The sequence below is a fragment of the Schistocerca serialis genome, chromosome 4 (genome assembly GCF_023864345.2).
Source record: "Schistocerca serialis cubense isolate TAMUIC-IGC-003099 chromosome 4, iqSchSeri2.2, whole genome shotgun sequence".
In the NCBI taxonomy this organism is placed as follows: domain Eukaryota; kingdom Metazoa; phylum Arthropoda; class Insecta; order Orthoptera; family Acrididae; genus Schistocerca; species Schistocerca serialis.
In genome coordinates, this window is record NC_064641.1 from 835,254,065 (window position 1) to 835,279,100 (window position 25,036).

At 43.6% G+C, this 25,036-nt stretch overlaps 1 protein-coding gene across 1 annotated transcript in view; it reads left to right on the forward strand.

The window, feature by feature from the left end:
• The window catches only part of LOC126473451 (spondin-1), a 223,431-nt gene that overhangs the window by 136,821 nt on the left and 61,574 nt on the right, over nucleotides 1-25,036 (forward strand). The window contains exons 3-4 of the mRNA XM_050100507.1: nucleotides 22,535-22,787; nucleotides 24,752-24,896. Coding sequence (XP_049956464.1) covers nucleotides 22,535-22,787; nucleotides 24,752-24,896 — 398 coding nt within the window. The remainder of the gene's footprint in view (nucleotides 1-22,534; nucleotides 22,788-24,751; nucleotides 24,897-25,036) is intronic.

Consider the following 25,036-nt stretch of genomic DNA (forward strand, 5'->3'; position numbering starts at 1 on the left):
TATTAATGCAAAGAGGTCCACATACTTTCCTGTTTTCATACTTTTTAAAATTGGTTGCAGTTCTTCTATAGTGACTGAATTCACAGTACTACTATGTGTGCTCTTCTTTTGTCTCAATTCTGAATCTTCTATTTACACATTTTTTTGTAAAATTATTTCCACCAATCTTTGCAGTTCTTCTATAGTGACTGAATCCACAGTACTACTATGTGTGCTCTTCTTTTGTCTCAATTCTGAATCTTCTATTTACACATGTTTTTTGTAAAATTATTTCCACCAATCTTCGCTAATTACATTCAGATCTGTAATATCTTTCTCTACTCTTTTTGCGCATTTCATCAGTTAGTTATTTTTATTACAGTTTAAAATCATCTTCTAATAGACAATGAGAAATACAAAAAGGAAATGAAGTTCGTAGAAAAGAAATATTCTGAACAGTGTAATTTTACTGATCACATCACAAATCTATGCACTCTGAAGAGTATCTAGATCTTTGAATTCAGTCTGTACAATTTTCATCGTGATGTATTTCTTCCCCGATTCATAAGCATTACAAAATGTTTGTCGCTCAAGCCCACCGATATTGTTCAAGCGGAGGGTTGGATCCCTCTGTAGTCTTGTAGGCTAGCTCGCTGGCCCAAGGGGGCGAGTGTCAGACAAGTCCAGACGGCCGAGTTTCGATTGCCGGTCCGTCGTAGGTTCTGTTCTGCCAAGTTACCGCATGCTTCACCTCTGGCAAAGACATGTTAATGTGAAAAATGCCAAATTACGCAGTGATTCGGAGTCTACCTTAAACTATCTGGGATGTCCACTCAGAGGTCAGGTTGGAGTAAGACAACGGCACAGTACGTACTATACGTCCATGCCGGGTAAGCACTAGGGTCAAACCACCTACCCAATAGATGACAGCCTTAGCAGTTCTTACTTGTGTAGGAATATCAGAATCGTTGAAGCTGACACTTGCTGGCTGTTCAACAATTTTTTCTTTGAACTGGACGACGGAAGTTTTTAATTCCAAGTTCATTGAAACAAGCACAGCATTTGCAATGCTCGTACTAAGCAGCAGATCTTTTACGGCTCTTCTGTACCATTTTACACTATGACTCAGGAGGGAGTTGTAGTTGTTCTTCTGATCTGCTGAATCAACAAACGGTTATACTCTGTTCCCCGCAGTGGTGAGGTGAATCGCGCCAAGAAGGAACAAATTTTGTGGTGAAATATTGATATCAAGGGGCCTAAAACGCTGCACTGAAACGAATTTCCATCCGAGATGTAGTATTTTATACACATCAAAGTGAAATAAAATGGTTCAAATGGGTCTGAGCACTATGGGACTCAACTGCTGAGGTCATTAGTCCCCTAGAACTTAGAACTAGTTAAACCTAACTAACCTAAGGACATCACAAACATCCATGCCCGAGGCAGGATTCGAACCTGCGACCGTAGCGGTCTTGCGGTTCCAGACTGCAGCGAAAGTGAAATATATGCAGGTACGAGTGTACATTTTTTTCACTCCGTGTTTGGCACGTAAGTTGTTAGAATGGTTCCTCCACTTAAACTGCTTAGAGCAAGGAAAAGTGTGCACTTAATGTAGTAATAACCCTCACGGTTGGCCGTGCGGTCTAACACACGGTTTTCCGGGCGGGAAGGAGCGCCGGTCCCCGGCACGAATCCACTCTTCGGACTTGAGTCAAGGTCCAGTGAGCTGGCCTGTTTGTGGATGGTTTTTAGGCGGTTTTCCATCTGCCTCGGCAAATGCGGGCTGGTTTCCCTTATTCCTCATCAGCTACACTATGTCGGCAATTGCTGCGCAAACAAGTTCTCCACGTACGCCTACACCACCATTACTCTACCACGGAAACATAGGGGTTACACTCGTCTGGTGTGAGACGTTCCCTGGGGGGTCCACCGGGGACCGAACCGCACAGTAACCCTGGGTTCAGTGTGGGGCGGCGGAGGGATGAAGTGGACTGCGGTAGTCGTCCTGGAATTGCGGACCACTGCGGCTGCGACGGGAAGGAGCCTCTCCGTCGTTTCTAGGTCCCTGGTTAACATAACATGTAGTAATAAATAAGAAAGAAAGAATCGCTCCTTATTGTTAACAGGGAGACCGCGAGGAGTAGGTTCAGCTACTATGACAAAAAAGTTTCTTTCTCCGTGCACTTCGCCTCTTTCCTCACGCTCTGTCGTAAGTATGTATGTTGAGTGCTGGTGGCAGTAATGGATGTGTGTATAGTTTGGTGTCATATTTCTATTGTATTGTGTGCAGACAAGGGAGAGAGTGATATCGTCTATAGAGTAAGCTTAACCCCCCCCCCCCCCAATCCCTCCCGTCCACCGCACGACGAACGGATCATCATCAATACTTCAACAGGCCCTAATGCCATGAGGCACTGCGTGCACATGTGTAATTTAACCCAGGATATTGCGGCAGTCGCTGTAAGCGCATTTAAGTCTAACCAACTACAAATCGCACAGGCATGCCTTAGCAGTCTCGGCTGCACGAGAAAGTAAAGTTGCCTCAGATCCTTGGCAAGTTTGGTGTCATATTTCTATTGTATTGTGTTCAGACAAGGGAGAGGGTGATATCGTCTATAGAGTAAGCTTAACCCCCCCCCCCAATCCCTCCCGTCCACCGCACAACGAACGGATCATCATCAATACTTCAACAGGCCCTAATGCCATGAGGCACTGCGTGCATATGTGTAATTTAACCCAGGATATTGCGGCAGTCGCTGTCAGCGCATTTAAGTCTAACCAACTACAAATCGCACAGGCATGCCCTAGCAGTCTCGGCTGCACGAGAAAGTAAAGTTGCCTCAGATCCTTGGCAAGTTTGGTGTCATATTTCTATTGTATTGTGTTCAGACAAGGGAGAGGGTGATATCGTCTATAGAGTAAGCTTAACCCCCCCCCCCCCCAATCCCTCCCGTCCACCGCACAACGAACGGATCATCATCAATACTTCAACAGGCCCTAATGCCATGAGGCACTGCGTGCATATGTGTAATTTAACCCAGGATATTGCGGCAGTCGCTGTCAGCGCATTTAAGTCTAACCAACTACAAATCGCACAGGCATGCCCTAGCAGTCTCGGCTGCACGAGAAAGTAAAGTTGCCTCAGATCCTTGGCAAGTTTGGTGTCATATTTCTATTGTATTGTGTTCAGACAAGGGAGAGGGTGATATCGTCTATAGAGTAAGCTTAACCCCCCCCCCCCCCCAATCCCTCCCGTCCACCGCACAACGAACGGATCATCATCAATACTTCAACAGGCCCTAATGCCATGAGGCACTGCGTGCATATGTGTAATTTAACCCAGGATATTGCGGCAGTCGCTGTCAGCGCATTTAAGTCTAACCAACTACAAATCGCACAGGCATGCCCTAGCAGTCTCGGCTGCACGAGAAAGTAAAGTTGCCTCAGATCCTTGGCAAGTTTGGTGTCATATTTCTATTGTATTGTGTTCAGACAAGGGAGAGGGTGATATCGTCTATAGAGTAAGCTTAACCCCCCCCCCCCCCAATCCCTCCCGTCCACCGCACGACGAACGGATCATCATCAATACTTCAACAGGCCCTAATGCCATGAGGCACTGCGTGCACATGTGTAATTTAACCCAGGATATTGTGGCAGTCGCTGTAAGCGCATTTAAGTCTAACCAACTACAAATCGCACAGGCATGCCTTAGCAGTCTCGGCTGCACGAGAAAGTAAAGTTGCCTCAGATCCTTGGCAAGTCTAATCAACGAACTTAAGACACAGCGTATGGCGATTCGAAGAAACGAAGCTACTCACTAACAATTTATTACCACGTGAGACTCTCTATAACCTAGCCCTTAAAAACCTTTGCTCATCTAGCAGGTATTAAACAGTTCGCTTTTGAACATGGTCATTCCAATGACAATCTAATGAATTTGGGATTACATTCTCATTTTACTTGTGTCGGTCCTGAAAGCGTGTTCGGATATCCGAAGAGGTTAAGGCCGCCGTTCCCGACAAGCGGGAAATCCGGGTTCAAGTCCAGGACCGGTACAAATTTTCGTGTGTCTCCAACAGATAATATCTTCATACCTAATGCATCTAATGTCAGAAAGATTCCTTAGTTGCGAATAAATTTCTTAAACTTTTTCATTTGTCCGTCTTTCGCCAGATTTATTTTTGGATTCCAAACGGAACATAGTTCGCAAAACACCTCAGATGTGTGTAATGGAATGTAATCGTCCAGTCGAAAACGGGAGCTTTTTGTACTATACATTTCTCCAACGCTGTTGTTGTAATCTACAGGTTACCCCACCTCTTCTATTAGCGCATTTGTGCCACGAAGCACTTTCATCTCCGTTTCCAGGAAGTACCTCTTCTTGTGTTACAGATTACACATCCAGTTTTCAGAATTCTTCTGTAAACATTCCAAAACACTTTTATTCTTTTCCTGTCTGTATTATATACTTATACGTTTCGCATCTCTATAACGGTACACAACAAAAAAATCATTGAAGCTAACAGTCGATGTTAAGATATTGCATCTTTTTTCCTGCTAATGCCGGTCTACATTTTCTATCTACTTTACTTCTGAGATCGTCTGTTATTGTGCTCCCCCCCCCCCCCCCCCTCCCCCTGCAACTGCTTAATTCGTCTACTTTTTTAAAGTCTCGTGATGTAATATGGCTGCAGCAGTTTTACATGGCTACTCTCTGTAACTCGTGTTTTACTGTTCTTGATGGCCATCATGTAACCATACGGAAAAGCAGTGTTCTCAACGAATTTCATTGATGAAATCTTACCGGTTATCAGCAGAGTCGTGGACTCGCAATATTTCGACGAGTTTTCCTTATCTTTTTCTGAAGATGACGAGTAGGAAACTCATCGAAACGTTGCGACAAGACGGCTCCACGGCTCGACTGAAAAACCGAAAACATTTCATCACTCATACAACCAGTTTTGATAGACTGTACATTCCGTTTAACTGATCTTCCAAGTTATTTTCCGTCTCTGACAAGCGAAAGTGCCATCGGCGTTGTTTCCTTTATGGCACTGTTCATGTACAGATTGAAAAACAAGGACCTTAGACTACTAACCTGTCTCGTTTTTTCCTCAACCCAGCCTCACTTTCATGTTCTTCAACTCTTATTTTTGGAGTCTGGATTGTGTGCATGTTATATATGACCTTCCACCTCCAGCATTTTATAGCTGATCAGAATACGAAAGAATGTACATCAGTCGACATCGTTGAAAGCCATTTCTAAATCTACAGACGCTATAAATGTTCGTTTTTCTTTCCTGACCTTATAAGTGATAGAACGAGCATTACCTTTGTGTTTCTACACTTCTTCTGAGACGAAACTGATCCTCCCCCAGGTCGCCTTACCAGTAATTCGATTCTTCTGTAGACAATTCGTATATAGATTATTTAGTAATATTTACACCTGTCTGTACCTAGTTTCTTTGTCAATAGCCGAATACGATATTTCTGAAGCCCTGAGGTATTTCGCCTGTCTGATACATCCAACATTCGAAATGAACTAGTTTTGTCAAGACTGACTTTCCTCTGTGAAGGATAGCAGTACCGATAACACGTAATGCCTTTCGAGAGGTTCAAAACTGCACTGCCTGTTAGTAAGTGCTGTATCAGGAACTGCCCACACGTTTCTCATTCTGACATCGATATCGACAGAAAATGTTCCGCAGGAGGACAACAAATCAGCGAGAGACGCGATTCGGTCAGAGGGGCATAAAGCTGTTTTTATTGCTTTCTGGTGAAAACTAACTCCTCGTGGTGGGTACGTGTCATGACATTCACATCTAGAGTTGCTCGTCAATGGCCAACTGAATGTTTAATTCTAAAAACGTGAATATGCTGATAACTAGGCATGCGGACAGACAAGAGGCGGTCGTCCCATGCTAATATCGGATGTTAACTACGCTTGCTTCGTTCATTCATGTTACAGTAATGGACTTTGTATCTTATTAATATTTAATTTAATGTTTACTTTGTTTTCGTGACGCCGCCCTGGATTAGCCGAGCGGTCTGAGGCGCTGCAGTCACGGACTGTGCGGCTGGTCCTGGCGGAGGTTCGAGTCCTCCCTCGGGCATGGGTGTGTTTGTTTGTTCTTAGGATAATTTAGATTAAGTAGTGTGTAAGCTTAGGGACTGATGACCTTAGCAGTTATGTCCCATAAGATTTCACACATGTTCGTTCGTTGTTTTCGTGACACATTGCGAAGTTGTCTCGAAGATATGATTTTTCCATTGACCTGTTCTCCCACAAGAGGAACCAGCTACGTGAAACCAAAAAGTTATTTCTGTTTTATTAGACATGGACAAAGAAGAATAAGTACCAGGTGGTAATACTTACAGTGAAGCTACTCACAGAGATCCTTTATCGTATGGCAGCGAAACTTGGTACGTATTCTAAAATATTAATGCAGAAACAATTTACGCTGAAAGAAAAATTAGTTCTAATTTTAGGCACCAGGTGCAAATCTGGCGTCGTGAATAGAAGAAAGACGGATAGAAATGTTTCCATATGTGTTCTATTAGGAACAGGACGTGGACAGAAAAGGCCAAACTAGTGAGAAAGGCATATTGTTGGCTTTATTATAATGCGCCGCTTGCACAAGTTGTTCAATACAAGCACCAGAGACATCGATAGTTGCTGCATACGCAAAGCGACATGATCAACAGTTTCTCGCACCAGTTCCAGCAGAACCTGAGTCACGTGTCCTGGTAAAAGCGTTCGTTTGTGTAGCACTAGAGCCAAAAGTCACATGTACCCATACCAGGTGCGCGTGGAAAAACCTGTGGAGGTGACATTCTTGGAAGGTTGCATTAGGCAGCTCTTTCGCTGAGCGAGCGACATGAGGCGTTGCCTCATCTTGCATGAAAACAGTGGTTTCCACACGTTTGCGCCCTTCCAAAGTGGGAGTCACATGCTGTATAAGAAGGTTTCGATAATGTGTAGACGTCACAGTACACCTGACAGGCTGTCTGAGTGTGTCCTCTTCAAAGAAGAACGGAGCGAGAATGAAGATGCTTTTGAATCTATACCACACAGTTACATAACGGTGAGTACAATAACTCTTTGTACACAACATGTTGTCTAACAGTACCGCAAATTCGGCAGTTCTGTGTGTTTACGGCACCCTTTAGTGTAAAATGTGCCTCGTCAATCCATCCAATATTGCCCGGCTGCATGTTATAACTTCAATCTGTGCCAGGAACCTCTGAGCAAATTTGAAACATTGGCGCGGATCATGAGATTTCAGCTGCTGTACCATCTGGATCTGATACGAGTAACAGTGTGAAACAGACCGCAAAACTTTCCGCACTGTTCACCATGGGATGGACAATCCTCATGACAGGGCGTGAGCACTAGCACTACCCGAGACACGTGCTGCTTCGTCAGTATATAACGTTCCGAGTGTGCTTACATGTCCAAAACAATAACACTGGCACTCCAGTATCATATTTATTCGCCGACACCGGGCAAGCGACTTTCAAGTAAAATGTCTCGCCTGTAAGGGAATATACATGACGGATGTACGAGTACACTTTGTAGACACATGGTTGATGACCAACGGAACATTGGATCTGAGCGTGAGTCGTGTTCGGATAGCCTAATGGTAAGGCGACCCGTCGCGATAACCGGGAAAACCGGGTTCAAGCCCCGGTACGGCACATATTTTCATTGTCATCATTCCATTATACGAGGGTTGCCCAAAATTAATGCACCACATTTGTTTCTTCAACAGTTCTTTACTGGGGATAATGAGAGTTACACACACGAAAGAATGGTGTTTTATCTACACACCTTATTTTTCCACGTAATGTCCATCCCGTTCTATGGCCTCCTCCAGCGCGAAACAAGGGTGTGTATGCCCTGTCGGTACTAATCTGGTGGCGGAGCCAATGCTTCACTGTTTGAATCATCTCCTCATCATCCTCAAAAAAAAAAAAAAAAATGGTTCAAATGGCTCTGAGCACTATGGGACTCAACTGCTGAGGTCATTAGTCCCCTAGAACTTAGAATTAGTTAAACCTAACTAACCTAAGGACATCACAAACATCCATGCCCGAGGCAGGATTCGAACCTGCGACCGTAGCGGTCTTGCGGTTCCAGACTGCAGCGCCTTTAACCGCACGGCCACTTCGGCCGGCCGTCATCCTCAAAATGTCTTCCAACTGTCGAGTCGTAATGCATCTGTCTTCGCGAATGACATCAGCTCAATGCAGCATGTCATATGTGACAGCCGTGGATGGTCTCCCCGACCGCTGCAAATTGTGGAGCTTCGCCAAACCGCCTTCTGATGACCTCACCCTCCGTGCCCAGCGACTAACTGTACTTCTGTCGACAGCAAATGCTCTATAGGCGTTTGTGAATATTCCCCACAGTTTCTTTCTCTACAGAGAGAAATTCAGTGACAGCACGTTGCTTGTAACGTACATCACCTACAGCCGCCATTTTGAAACTATCCTGCAGCTACGCTATCTGTCGGAAGTGACGGGAACATGGCGTGCTCACTCAGGAAACATCAAATAATACATACGTAACGTTTCGCATTCGTAGTATTGTTTTCAGGTGAGAAAAAAAATTCAGTGCATTACTTTCTGGGCAACCCCGTACTGCTGATGGTTTTCCTTATTTGCAATTGCGAATACATTTCATGTGTTTCATAACGGCTGTAGTCGCCGCAGTGCCTGTTCCTTTGGACATGCATGCATTTCCAAAGGAATAACACAGGAACATGCATGCATGCTCAAAGCATCATTGCATCGTAATACGGAATAACAGAGACAGTGCAATATCGTATCAGATTTGCACCTGGTGGCCGAAATTGAAACCAATTTTTTTTTCCAGCGGATATCGATTCCGCATTAACGCGTTATCATATTTACCAAGTTTCACTGTCATGCGATAAATACAGCTCAGACTGGTCCTCCGTGAGTCGCTGCACTTTCATTATATCCACTCGCTAGTGAAAAATATTTTTTAATGAAACTTGTTTCCAACAAAGAAAGTCAGCTCTACTGAAGCAGGAAACATTTTGGTTGTTATTTGGCGCTTGGGAGGAAAACAAGGCACAAGGTATTAAATAAAAACGCCTTATATACTGCCTTCTAAATATTGTTTGATGGTTTTGTATGTATATATTTTATTGAGTAGATAAGTATTGCTGTTCCGAAATTTTTGAAGGACACCTCTGCTGTCTTTCAGTTATAGCTATGTGGGGAAGTTAAAAACATCCACTCTGAATTCTGGCTAAGCCACTAATGGATTCTACTACCATCACTAGTTCCGTAATTCTTTTACTACGTTTGACTTTTTGTAAGACGGATGGTCTGTCGTAACCTTACTTTCACCGTTCACCTACCTAACCATACAGCAGACACCATTCACAACACGCGCAGTTTTGGGACTGTCGCATAATTAGCAAAATCAGCGATTTGCAGTTCAGGAATAATAAGCCAGATCCGCTGCAGTAAACTCACTTGCCACGAGTTCTAGATAGAGACAAGAAAGTCGCGCGTGTAAAAGAAGCTAAGGAAAGCGGATGGACCTTCCAGCATCACAGCATGGCTGACGATTCGTCTGTTACTGTTGGCCCTAACGTAACCTTTATCACAGAGTCGTGTCATCACCAGTTCATTGCACGCTGATCACTACGTAAGCTGTGTCCCAATGTTTAGCGTGTATTTGTGGCGATGAAGTATTCCTTCAAAGAAGTATGCGAAAACAAGCTATTATGAATTCGCGTCTTCCGGCGTTCTAAAAACCCGACCTCTCTATCGTGATAAATCAACGTAAATAAGTATTGCTGCCGTTCTTGTTTTGGAGCGTGATCTCATGTTCACGTGACCGCGAAACATCCGTTCGCCAGAGCTGTCTCACGGACAGATGGGACCCCGAGTCAACAGCGTTGAGTACAGCGGAGCACACTGATTGATACGTAAGGTTCAGTTCCTTCAAGTTACGCATAACTTCGTCTGCGACGGAGCAACTGGACAGTAATTCGCTTGAAATCATTTTTGATCAAAAGTATCAGGAGGCGGGATGCACTGTGTTGTCAGTAGGAAAACAGTTAACAGCAGAAAGAATCGGGCAGTAGAGGTCAGTAACTTCGAAAGTGGACTGTTCTTTGGATGTGACTTGAGAAACAAATCCGTTAGGGGCATTTGAAACCTTCTAAAGCTGACCACCAGCAGACAGATAGAGCATTGCGGAGGATGTCTATAAAAAGTCGCATGAAATAAGGAGAAGAAATCACTCATGGGTTCCAGCGTGCTACCAACAGTTCACCTAACACAACCGCGAAGTTAGGCGAAATGGGGAACAGGTGGTCGAGGAGTGGGTGACTATAAATGAGTTATTTGGAGTGATGAATCATGGTACACCATGTGGTAGTCCGATGGAAGTGTTTGGATTTGGCGAATTCCTTGAGAACGTTGTCTGTCATCATTTGCAGTGCAACCAGTGAAGTAGTGAGGAGACAGCATTACAGTATGGGGGTGTTTTTCGTGGTCAGGGTGTAACCCACTTATTACGTTTAAGAAAACGTTAACTTTGGAAGGATATCAACAGGTTTTATAGCACTGTGTACTGTATACAGATGAATAACAGGTCGGAGACGATGATTGAATGTAACAGCATGCTAATTCGCCCTGTCATAAAGCAGCATCTGTGAGGGAATGATATGTGGACAGTAACACATCTGAAATGGACTACCTGCCCAGAGTCCCTACCTGAATTCAATGGAATGCCTTTGGGATGACTTAGAACGTCGAGTTTGCTCCAGCGTCCAACATCGCTACCTTCGGTATTTTCTTCTCTTGAACAAGAATGGCGTCCCATTCCTCCATAGACATTCAGACACCTCACTGAAAGTGTCCTCAGCACAACTGAAGCCGCTCTAAAACCAAAATGTGAATCACCCTCCTATTAATATCTACTAGCGCAAGTCTGGATCTTTGACCAGATAGTGGATATAATTATATTTCCCCTCCAGCCACTGCTATTGCTTCTTCAAAAGAAATCTAAAGTAAATTTATAACAAAAATACGATTCCTGGACATGGATACTTTATCATCTCCGAATTTATTTGTTTCTAATTAATAATTTATGCGCTGTTAATACCGTATTAGGAACAAAGAAAATCTGTTGTTTTTTATACATCATACGAAAATCCAATCCGAAAGAAAACAGGTGTTGACAAATGTCAAAATTACCGAACTATTAGTTTAATAAGCCACGGCTGCAAAATACTAACACGAATTCTTTACAGACGAATGGAAAAACTGGTAGAAGCCTACCTCGGGGAAGATCAGTTAGGATTCCGCAGAAATATTGGAACACGTGAGCAATACTGACACTACGACTTATCTTAGAAAATAGATTAAGGAAAGACAAACCTACGTTTCTAGCATTTGTAGACTTACAGAAAGCTTTTGACAATGTTGACTGGAATACTCTTTCAAATTCCGAAGGTGGGAGGGGTAAAATACAGGGAGCGGAAGGCTATTTACAATTTATACAGAAACCAGATGGCAGTTATAAGAGTCGAGGGACATGAAAGGGAAGCAGTGGTTGGGAAGGGAGTGAGACAGGGCTGTAGCGTGTCCCCAATGTTATTCAATCTGTACACTGAGCAAGCAGTAAAGGAAACAAAACAAAAATTCGGAGTAGGTATTAAAATCCATGGAGAAGAAATAAAAACTTTGAGGTTCGCCGAGGACATTGTAATTCTGTAAGAGACAGCAAAGGACCTGGAAGAGCAGCTGAACGGAATGGACAGTGTCTTGAAAGGAGGTTATAAGGTGAACATCAACAAAAGCAAAACGAGGATAATGGAATGTAGTCGAATTAAATCGGGTGATGCTGAGGGAATTAGATTAGGAAATGAGACGCTTAAAGTAGTAAATGAGTTTTGCTATTTGCGGAGCAAAATAACTGATGATGGTCGAAGTAGAGAGGATATCAAATGTACACTGGCAATGGCAAGGAAAGCGTTTCTGAAGAAGAGAAATTTGTTAACATCCAGTATAGATGTAACTGTCAGGAAGTCGTTTCTGAAAGTATTTGTATGGAATGTAGCCATGAATAAAAGTGGAACGTGGACGATAAAAAGTTTAGACAAGAAGAGAATAGAAGCTTTCGCAATGTGGTGCCACAGAAGAATGCTGAAGATTAGATGGGTAGATCACATAACTAATGAGGAGGTATTGAACAGAATTGGGGAGAAGAGGAGTTTGTGGCACAACTTGACTAGAATAAGGGATTGGTTGGTAGGACGTGTTCTGAGGCATCAAGGGATCACCAATTTAGTATTGGAGGGCAGCTTGGAGGGTAAAAATCGTAGAGGGAGGCCAAGAGATGAATACACTAAACAGATTCAGAAGGATGTAGGTTGCAATAGGTACTGGGAGATGAAGAAGCTTGCACAGGATAGAGTAGCATGGAGAGCTGCATCAAACCAGTCTCAGGACTGAAGACCACAACAACCACAACGAAAATTAATTTACATTAGCTTTTGTTTTACCTTCAAATTTATAGACAGTTTACACAGTTTGTTATTTATGTACTACACCGATACATTTAATCTGTTGTGCGCAATATTCTTCATAACCGCCATTCATTAATGTACTTTTTCGATTATTTTTCATTTTTATTAAACTCACTTATAAAATTATAAAATTTGCTGAATCTGCGTAGAGAAAATTACAATAAGGTAATTTTACGGAATGGGGGATGGGGGAAGAGGTAGGGGAGCGCAGCTTTGGGAACCTGCCAGGGGCGCAGGATCGCTTCGGTACGGCTCCGCCACGCCACCGGCGCGTTCAAAGCCCTGACCTCAAGAGGCGGCCGTGCATCCGTCGCTGCTTCTTGGAGCACCGGCCCGCAGGCACTAGTCAGCCGCCAGACGCCTTCCCGGAAACTGCAGATAAAGGGACGCAGAGGCAGGGCTTTACGTCAGCGACCAGAACACAGCGCCAGATAACCCCGCGAACTCTAGCCGGCCCACGCGGACAGCCAACACTGCCCAGAGGCAAAGCCACGAGCTGGTCGCGATGGTTGACAGGTTTCGCTATTAGGGCAGCAAAGTAACTGACAGTGGCATCATCTTGAGGTGTTGCAGTTTTGTTCATAAATAACACCACACCGATGCACAGAACGACTGAAATACATTGCTGCCCCTGTGAGTCAGTGTTGCCTCCTTCACCATGTGCAAAGACAATGCAGCGCCACGTTATAAACGAACACACGTGTGTCGTCTGCTCAAGCATCTGCCAAGGCACAAGCCACAGTAATCGGCTAGGCAGGCACTACTGCCAAAAAGACCCCCTTTTATCTGAGCCTGTTGCTTTTACTCTAAGGTTAGTGATGTCCTTTCCAAGGCATCAGACAAGCCCTGAGTCAGAATTACGATGTGAAAATTGAAATTATGTTGATGGCTAATAATACGGATAGTTCTCTGCATCCAAATGAAATTGAGAGACCCTAAGAACTTGTCGGTTCTACTCACGTGCAAATTGCGTTTATAATATGACTGACGGGATTGATAGGAGCGGAAAGGGGTAGAAACATACAAAAATAAGAATCACTAAAAAAACGCCAAAATAAAAATTTAACGATGTTATTATGCATTTCCTCTAAATAAAATGTTATGAAAGTTACTGATACGTCTTTGTTTGTGTTTTAATTACTAAATATCAGGTTTCGCAGGGATAGTTGATGGAAGCTAGTCTCCAAAAATACTATTGTCTCACTGGCAATAAGATGTGGTTCTGACTTCCAACAAATGTTAGTAAAGTTGGGGATGATTTCTAAAAGGAAACCAAATACAAAAATTTTAACCGCACGAAGAAAACTGATAATGTAAATATAAGTAAAAGGATTAATATGTAAAGGGATGAATAATATCAAGGAGTTTTGTGTATTTGACTTCTATCACGTAGAAATCAGTTAAGATTATGACGAACAAAGGGGTTTTCATTTGAAGCAGTAGATTTGGAATAGATCGATTGGTCGCAATACATCTCGGATTTATGAAAGCCCAACATACTGAATAACGTTATATACGTCATAACCTTGAAATAAAGTGAAACGTAGACTACATATCGTTTAGACAAGAAAGGAATAGACCCTTTAGAAAACTGGTGTTACAGAAGAATTCTGTACTGAATCGTAATAGAAACAAAAAGAAAATTATAACACAACCTCACTAAAAGAAGGAATCAGTAAGCACGACACATCTTGGCCATCAAGAAATACTTATTTGGTAAGAGAGGGAAGTGTGGGTGGAGGGTAAAAATAGTAGATAGAGACCAAAAATCGAATACAGTTAGTTGCTTCAAACTGGTTGCAGTAGTTACGCAGGTATGAAAAGTTTTGCGCAGGATAGACTAGCACCCGTCTTCGGTCTGAAGATCTACCATGTTGTTGTTGTGGTCTTCAGTCCGGAGACTGGTTAGATGCAGCTCCCCATACTGCTCTATCCTGTGCAAGCTTCTTCATCTCTGAGTAACTACTGCAACCTACATCCTTCTGAATCTGCTTAGTGTATTCATCTCTTTGCCTATCTCTACTATTTTTACCCTCCACGACACCCTCCAACACTAAATTTGTGATCCCTTGATGTCTCAAAATGTGTCCTACCAACTGGTCCCTTCTTTTAGTCAGGTTGTGCCACAATTTCCTGTTCTCCCCAATTATATTCAGTACCTCCTCATTACTTACGTGATCTACCGATCTAATGAAACTTCCTGGCAGATTAAAACTGTGTGCCCGACCGAGACTCGAACTCGGGACCTTTGCCTTTCGCGGGCAAGTGCTCTAATATTCAGCATTCTTCTGTAGCACCACATTTTGAAAGCTTCTATTCTCTTCTTTGTCCATGTTTCACATCCATACATGGCTACACACCATACAAATGCTTTTAGAAACGACTTCCTGACATTTAAGTCTATACTCGATGTTAACAAATTTCTCTTCTTCAAAAACGCTTTCCTTGCCATAGCTAGTCTACGTTTTATATCCTCTCTACTTCGACCATCATTAGTTATTTTGCTCCCCAAATAGCAACTCACCTACTACTTTAAGTGTCTCATTTTCTAATCTAATCCCCTCAGCATTATGTGACTTCATTCGACTACATTCCATTATCCTCGTTTAGCTCTTGTTGATGTTCATCTTATATCCTTCTTTCAAGACACTGTTCATTCCGTTCAACTGCTCTTCCAGGCTCTTTGCTGTCTCTGACAGATTACAATATCATCGGCAAACCGCAAAGTTTTTATTTCTTCTCCATGGATCTTAATTCCTACTCCGAATTTTTCTTTTGTTTCCTTTACTGCTTGTTCAATATACAGATTGAATAACATCGGGGATAGGCTACAACCCTGTCTCACTCCCTTCTCAGCCGCTACTTCCCTTTCATGCCCTCGACTCTTATAACTGCCATCTGGTTTCTGTATAAATTGTAAATAGCCTTTCGCTCCCTGTATTTTATCCCTGCCACCTTGAGAATTTGAAAGAGAGTATTCCAGTCAACATTGTCAAAAGCTTTCTCTAAGTCTACAAATGCTAGAAATGTTGGTTTGCCTTTCCATAGTCTATCTTCAAAGATAAGTCATAGGATCAGTGTTGCCTCACGTGTTCCAACAATTCTACGGAATCCAAACTGATCTTCCCCGAGTTCGGCTTCTACCAGTTTTTCCATTCGTCTGAAAGAATTCGTGTTAGTATTTTGCAGCCATGACTTATTAAACTGATGGTAATTTTCACACCTGCCGACACCTGTTTTCTATGGGATTGAAATTATTATATTCTTCTTGAAGTCTGAGGGTATTCCGCCTGTCTCATACATCTTACTCACCAGATGGTAGAGTTTTGTCATGGCTGGTTCTCCCAGGCTATCAGTAGCTGTAAAGTCTTTACCCGGGGCCTTTTTTTGGACTTGCTCTGTCAAACTCTTCACGCAGTATCGTATTTCCCACCTCATCTTCATCTACGCCCTCTTCCATTTCCACAATATTGCCCTCCAGTACATCGCTCTTGTTTAGACCCTCTGTATACTCCTTCCACCTTTCTGCTTTCCCTTCTTTGCTTAGAACTGGGTTTCCATCTGAGCTCTTGATATTCATACAAGTGGTTCTCTTTTCTCCAAAGAATTCTTTAATTTTCCTGTAGGCAGTATCTATCTTACCCCTAGTGATATATACCTCTACCTCCTTACATTTGTCCTCTAGCCATCCTTGTGTAGTCATTTTGCACTTCCTGTCGGTCTCATTTCTAAGACGTTTGTATTCCTTTTTGTCTGCTTCATTTACTGCATTTTTATATGTTGCCCTTTCATCTATTAAATTCAGTATCTCTTCTGTTACCCAAGGATTTCTACTAGCCTTCGTCTTTTTACCTACTTGATCCTATGCGGCATTCACTATTTCATCTCTCGGAGCCACCCATTCTTCTTCTACTGTATTTCTTTCCTCTGTATTTGTCAATCGTTCCCTAATGCTCTCTCAGGAACGGTGTAGAACCTCTGACTCTTTCATTTTATTCAGGTCTCATCTCTTTAAATTCCTACGATTTTGCAGTTTCTTCAGTTTTAATCTACAGTTCATAAACCAATAAATTGTGGTGAGAGTCCACATCTGCCCCTGGAAATGTTTAAATGCAGCTTGGAATGAATACCGCAAAGATCCTTCCCACCCTGCCTCCTATTTTCTCAAGAGGCTTGATTACTCGGCTAACGATGGAACTCCCAATGACCAACGAACGCACCTTCCGCGCTTATCTGGAACCTTTCAGGAAGATCGATCCCAGTCCCAACAGAGGAGACTCCTATGCTGGCTCAGATGTACTTACCGCAATGGGAAAGACTTCGTACCTGTTTTTAAGATGTAAGGGGACAGCTATGCAGCCAGTATCCACTTTAACCTTCCACTCAGAGATTCGAGTGCCTGCCACTGTTTGCCACTCACAGTGAGGTGAATGTAGACCAGCTAGGACGAGCTAGTCGAAAGGCCCTATGACATGAGGGATCCCTGGCGATACAATACGCACCAGAGGTGCCACAGATGTTTTTATAAAGTTCCTATATGGCATCGCAGCCCTGGTTCCTGAATCTCTGTCTTACCATTATATAATCTATCTGAAATCTCCCAGTGTCTCCAGGCCTCTTCCATGTATACAACCTTCTTTTATGATTCTTAAACCAAGTGTTATCTATGATTAAGTAATGCTCTGCGCAAAGTTCTACCAGACGGCTTCCTCTTTCATTCCTTACCCCCAGTGCAAACTAACCTACTACTTTTCCTTCTCTTCCTTTCCATACTATCAAAATCCAGTCCCCCGTGACTATTAAATTTTCATCTCCTTTAACTATCTGAATAATTTCTTTAATCGCATCATTCATTTCTTCAATCTCTTCATCATCTGCGGAGCTAGTTGGCATACAAACTTGTACTACTGTGGTAGGCGTGGGCTTCGTGTCTATCTTGGCCACAATAATGCGTTCACTATGCTGTTCGTAGTAGCTTATCCGTGCTCCTATTTGTTAATTCATTATTAAACGTACTCATGCATTACCCCTATTTGATTTTGTGTTTATAATCCTGTATAGACATGACCATGAGTCTTGTTCCTGCTGCCACCGAACTTCACTAATTCCCACTATATCTAGCTTTAACCTATCCATTTCCCTTTTTATTTTTTTTTTAACCTTCCTGCCCGATTAAGGGATCTGACATTCCACGCTCCGATCCGTAGAACGCCAGTTTTCTTCCTCCTGATTAGTTCCCCCACGGATATCCGAATGGGGGACTATTTTACCTCCGGAATATTTTACTCAAGAGGATGTTATCATCATTTAACCATACAGTAAAGCTGCATGCCCTAGGGAAAAATTACGGCTGTAGTTTCCCCTTGCTTTCAGCCATTCGCAGTACCAGCGCAGCAAGGCCATTTTGGTTAATGTTACAAGGCCAGATCAGTCAATCATCCAGACTGTTGCCCCTGCAACTACTGAAAAGGCTGCTGCCCCTCTTCAGGAACCACACGTTTGTCTGGCCTCTCAACAGATACCCCTCCGTTGTGGTTGCAACTACGGTACGGCTATCTGTATCGCACAGGCACGCAAGCATTCCCACCAACGGCAAGGTTCATGGTTCATTGGGACCATATCACAACATAATGGTCATATACGAAATTTTAACAAAATTTTCGTGGTTTTCGTGAGGAACAGTACGGAATGACGCTAAACACTTTCAAAATGGTGTTGTGGTAATTGGGAGTAGTGTGAGCGATAATTGGAACGGTTAGGCTTGAAAGAGGTACTGTCTTTATGTATTTTGCTCATGAGATACTTAGTTTCCATAGAATTTTCAGTCTCCAATAGCATTTAAGTTACCGATGAGGTAATTATCTTTAAAATATTTTCTGCTTCAAGAAGACTTTATTTCAGTTAAAGGATTTTATTTCGGAGATTAATTTTGACTTTTAAGAAGACGTTCTAATTCAAGAAGACTTCTAACTGTCAAGGATATTGCAGTGAATCCCCATTAGAACACAGTATATTCAGCCAAGCACTAACACCAAGAGTAAGGTCCACTAGACGGGTAAGACTGAAGTCAATAATAGAAATAAATAAATAAAAACAAAAAAGAAGAAAGTTGGCGCAGTGCTCAAGTTCCTGGACTTCGCAGGATCCCACATCCGGACGTCCAGTTCTAGATTTTCTGTAGTTCTCGTAAACGGCTTAACCAATTGCTGGGATGTTTCTTCTCCTGAGAACAACGCGGCTTTCCTTCACATCGTCGACTGTATGTTAACGCAAATCTTCCTTTCCTCTCTTTACAAACCTACCGAAGTCTGCAATGAAGCTCTCTTTAGTTTCGGAGCAACTTTCTAACAAACGAACAACGGCGCATCTTTCCCAGGCGTCGTAAGTTTGGTAGTCACACACGTTTCTAAGGCATATTTTACAATACTCTTGAATTGTGAGCACTCAACATTTTTAATCTCAGAGATGAATGTTTGCTGTTGACTGCCCAGGTAATCCGAAATCTGTTTCTTGTCGCACTTATTAAGCAGAAATACCGTATCATCCAGTCTTCATTTATAATTTTGTCGACACATGTAGCCGGCGATGCTATAACGGCCTTATGATCACTGATTGTCTGCTCTACGATGAGACGAAAAGTTCAGTCTTCTTAGTAACCCGGAGATCTAAAACGTTACCCTCACGAGACGGTTCTCTGATTAATTACTCAAGATAACTTTCGGATAAGGCTAGTAGAACAATTTCACGCGATTTTCTGTCCTCCTTATCTTACCTAACCCCTTAAGTTTCCCAGTCTACAGCTGGTAAGTTAAGTCTCCCCCTAACCCAACATGAGAAAGAAATTTACGCGCAATATTCTCCAGGTTTTTCTCGAAATGTACCGTCAACAATGCTCGTAAGGCGGGGATCTGTAATAGCATTCGATTATCATGTCTAATCTGCTTTTTAAAATTATTTTCGGCTAAACTACTTCGCATTCGAAATCTGTATTAACATCGCAGATCTTATTGTACTATTTACGGCTATAAAAGCTACCCCATCATTGACGTCCAACCTACATGGATCTATGCGGTATTCATTCCAAGCTGAATTCAGAACTTCGTTGCTATCAGCATTTGGTTTCAGCCAGCTTTCTGTTCCTAGCACCATAAGGGAATTATTGCTGTTTGTAAACTACAGTAGTTCTGGGATCTTCCCAAGTAGTGTAAATATACTAATTTCACTTTCTCTTTTGTGTCATGACGAATATTTCTCTCTGAAATTGTTGAGGCTACTATTCTTCCGTCTCTGTAATCGAAATATTTATCAGGCCTGTGGAGCGATTCCTCTATTCTAAAACAACCCACATGTGCACGCCACATGTATGCCGCTATCCTAGAAGCCACTTCTTGCATGTAGTGCACGCCCGAGCTATTAAGAGGGATCCTGCAGTTCTCCGCCGCGCGGGCTTAGCCGAGCGGTCTAGGCCGCTGCAGTTATGGACTGTGTGGCTGGTGCCGGCGGAGGTTCGAGTCCTCCCTCGGGCATGGGTGTGTGTGCTTATCCTTAGGATAATTTAGGTTAAGTAGTGTGTAACCTTAGAGGCTGATGACCTCAGCAGTTAAGTCCCATAAGATTTCACACACATTAGAACATTTTTTTTATTTTTTTAAATTTTTTATTACAGTTCTCCCCCCAGTAGTGATGGTCGGCAAACACGCATCCAAGATAGTCACAGAATCGACTGAGACACTAGTTCAAGCCTTCCACTCGGCACCAAACCAGAGGACTATGATCAGATTTGGTAACATTGCTACAAATTGCTCGCTCAACTTCAACCACACTCGCGTGGACAGCTGTCTTCACCAATGCAGAGAACTGCCAGTAGAAACTGCAGGTAGCTTCTGAACCTAAGTGTCAGGCATCGCTGGTGTAAGCCACGATTTGCAGCCAGGTGCACCCAGTATACCCACAGCCCCCAGCAGAGCATCTTCCGCATCTCGGAGGAGGTCACCTGGCATACGTACCGAGCGGACAGTAGCCTTCCTTCCCGCCCTGCCTCCTATTTTCTCAGGAGGCTTCATTACTCGGCAACGATGGAACTCCCAGTGACCAACGAACGCACCTTCCGCGCTTCTCTGGAGCCTTTCAGGAAGATCGATCCTAGTTCCAACAGAGGAGGCTTCCTGTGCTGACTCAGATGTACTTAACAGCAATGGGAAAGACTTCATACCTGTTTTTAAGATGTAAGGGGATATCCGTGCGGCTAGTACCCACTTTCACCTTCCACCCAGAGATTCGCGTCCCTGCCACTGTTCGCCATTCACACTGAGGTGAATGTAGACCAGCTACGACAAGCTAGTCGAAAGGCACTATGACGTCAGGGATCCCAGGCGATACATTACGCACCAAAGGTGCCACAGATATTTTCCTAAAGTAGCTCAGTCCATCGCGGCCCAACAGATGTTGCCTTAAGGTACCTCAATGCCATCGTAGCCCAGCCTGAATTCTGTCAACTGCGGCCAACGCATCTTCCAATTTTTTCCAATCGCCCGTTCCCATACATCCCACCCTTCTAATATGTACAAGAGCCACTCCAAAGGAAATGCACTTTTTTTTTAATCCATCTTTTATTCTACATGTTTGAAAGTTTTACAGTGTGTAGATACATCCTTTAGGAACAATATTTTCATTTCTCCGTATTACTTCCATCCCTCTCAACTGCCTTACGCCATCTTGGAACCAGCGCCTGTATACCCGCACAGTAAAATTCCGGAGCCACTGTTTGACAGCGTGCACAAGGGAGTCATCATCTTCAAACCTTGTTCCACGAAGAGAGTCTTTCAGTTTGCCAAAGAGATGATAGTTACATGGAGCCAGGTCAGGACTGTAAGGCGGGTGTTTCAGTGTTGTCCATCCGAGTTTTTTTTATCGCTTCCATGGTTTTTTGACTGACATGTGGCCGTGCATTGTCGTGCAACAGCAAAACATCCTGCTTTTGCCGATGTGGTCGAACACGACTCAGTCGAGCTTGAAGTTTCTTCAGTGTCGTCACATATGCATCAGAATTTATGGTGGTTCCACTTGGCATGATGTCCACAAGCAAGAGTCCTTTGGAATCGAAAAACACCGTAGCCATAACTTTTCCAGCAGAAGGTGTGGTTTTGATTTTTTTTTCTTGGATGAATTTGCATGATGCCACTCCATTGATTGCCTCTTCGTCTCTGGTGAAAAATGATGGAGCCATGTTTCATCACCTGTCACAATTCTTCCAAGAAATTCATCTCCACTATTCTCGTACTGTTCCAAAAGTTCGCTGCATACCGTTTTTCTTATCGCTTTGTGAGCCACTGTCAAGGTCCTGGGAACCCACTTGGCACCAATCTTTTTTAACGCCAACACTTTCAGTATTCTGCAAACACTTCCCTTCCCTATCCCAACGTATCGTGACAATTCGTTCACTGTGATGCGTCTGTCAGCAGCCACCAATTCGTTAACTCTCTGCACATTGTCTGGAGTGTGTGCAGTACGAGGCCTGCCGCTGCAAAGACAATCCTCAATATTGTCGTGCCCGCTTTCATCACGTAACCTGCTTGCCCACCGACTAACTACTGCGATCTAGAGCAGCATCTACATACACCTTTTTCAACCTCTTGTGGAAGTTTCCCACTGTCTCGTTTTCACAGCACAGGAATTCTATGACAGCACTTTGCTTCTGACGAACGTCAAGTGTAGCAGCCATCTTGAAGACAAATGCTGTGACGGCGCCACTCACGGAGACAGGTTGAACTAAGTTTGGAAACAAGCGGGAAGGATGTATCTACACACTGTAAAACTTTCACACATGCAGAATGAAAACTGTATTTAAAAAAAAATAGTGTGCATTTCTTTTGGAGTGACCCTCGTAATAGGGTACAGCGTGGAACGTCTCATTTACGACTCAGTAAGGGTGTTATTTTAATAGTTCGGTTAAATACCGTCCACTCGTGCTGTTGCAGTGTCACTGGTGGGTTCGCGCACGCACGGCCGCCTGCAGATGTTCACGCGCTTCATGCTGACTGTGGAGCCGAAGGACCCGCGCGCAGACGCGTCTCCGCGCCGCGTGGGCAGCTTCCAGCTGTTTGGTGACTCCCTCACCACCTTCAACGACCAGTGTGTCAACACCATCTCGGAGGCCGACGACCTGCCGAAAACCGAGGTGCAGGTCATGTGGAACGCGCCGCCCAAGGGCTCCGGTTGCGTCATCTTCCGGTGAGTCGTAGTGCTCTTCTATAAACATCCAGTTTTCTGCTGAATATTCACAATAGACATGAATGGATGCAGGTAATCAGACATGATGCTTACGTATGTGTCACCTGTCAAGAGTCGTATTTAGACGTATCAGGAGTCCCATAACACTCCAACTGCACACACCCCACACCATTACCGAGTCTCCACCAGTTTGAACAGTCCCCTGCTGACATGCAGGGCCACGGATTCAGAGGTTGTCTCCATACCGGTACACGTCCATCCGCTCGATACTATTTGAAGCGAGACTCATCCTATCGGACAACATGTTTCCAGTCATCAACAGTTCAATGTCGGTGTTGATGGGCCCAGGTGAGACGTAAAGCTTTGTGTCGTGCAGTCAACAAGGGTACACTAGTGATCTTCTGGCTCCAAAAGCCCATATCAATGATGTTTCATTGAATAGTTCACTCGCTGACACTTGTTGATGGCCCAGCATTGAAATTGCAGCAATTTGCGGAAGGGTTGCACTTCTGTCACGTAAAACGATTCTCTTCGGTCGTTTTTGGTCCCGTTCTTACAGGATCTTTTTCCGGTCGCAGCGATGTCGGAGATTTGATGTTTTATCGGATTCCTAATATTCATGGTACACTCGTAAAATGGTCGTATGGGAAAATCCTCAATTCATCGGTACCTTGGGGAGATACTGTGTCCCATCGCTCGTGCGCCGACTATAATACCACGTTAAAACTCACTTAAATCTTGATAACCTGCCATTGTAGCAGCAGTAACCGATCTAACAACTGCGCCAGACACTTGTCTTATATAGGCTTTGCCGACCGCAGCGCTATATTCTGCCTGTTTACATATTTCTGTATTTGAATACGCATGCCTATACAAATTTCTTTGGCGCTTCGCTGTGGTGCAAGGGAAATTACACGATGGAAATGCGTCACTCTTCTGCACTCGTTTCGTCGATAAGTTAAGGAGTTCCGAACGCAACTCTCTGTCATAATCAGTACTATTGAAATGACGAGAACATATTTTAGCATTTGCAGCACTCACAGAGTCTTTTCTGTAGCATTTTTACAGCCATACCCTTTTCGGACTTGCATCGCCAGGGAAATTATGAAACATAACTTCAGTTCCTTCTACGTTGCGGTTGTGAGAATTACAGCAAACAACAGCATAATCTGGCGTTTGCTTGCGCACACTAAAACACTTCTAGTTCACTACACAGAAGTAACAACACTAAAACGACAACACTCACGAAAAAACATATCCTCCATCACATATAAGCGTAGGCGCGAAGTGTCCCACGGTGAGCTATTGCGCACAGTGGCGGAAACGTGTTTGCTGTTGACCAGCTCTTACTGTACGGCGCCCCCCACTCCCCGCTGTTTAGAACAGATCGCTCTGAGATGCGGTGCACTATTTACGGGCAGTACATATTGCGATTACAGCGCCATATGTTAGCAGTTTTCCAAACTATTTCGATACTTCTGTACCAAATTCTTACAATTTTCACAATACGCACACTGCTTCTTGGACTCGTCTATCGGCTTAGTTTTCAGTAAGTTACATCTTCAGCTGGAGGTTGTTCTGTAATCGATTTATTTGCTTTCCTGTCTCTCATAAAAATTACCAACAGGTAGGTGTCTCTCTGTAGTTAACTTAGCAACCCTCAGGTTTTGAATAGTTTTCACATGAAAAGGCCAAATCTCACTGGCGTAATCCAAAACAGGGAATACACAGTGATTGTAAACTTTACCTTTCAGATACATCAGACACTTGGTGCTGAAAATCATATCTTGTTTACGAAAATCACTCCAAACCATTCTACTTTTCTCTTTATCTCTTTCACTGTCTTCAGTTGCCTAAATACAAAAACGCATACAGTGATTCTGTGACTTCATTGTCAAATTGTACTGTTTCCTGCTAGACGTGTGTGACTGTGCATTACTTTAGTGTGACACCGTATGCTGCAGGGCCATGGTGTTTGAGGACCCCAACAACTGGTATGCGGACGATGGCAGCCTGAGCCGACAGCTGTGCGAGCTGCCCTCCCAGGACGAGTCCAAGAAGGAGGACGACGACTTCGAGTGCTGTGCCTGCGATGAGGCCAAATACAAGGTAGCTCAGCTCATGGGGTAAACCCGTCCTTACAGGTGATGCATTTCTCGTCCTGAAACACGAGTTGGAATCCTATTTCCATTAATTATGCGACCACAACTGCTAAGGTGTGTGCTGGTGCATTGTCGTGATGGAAAAGG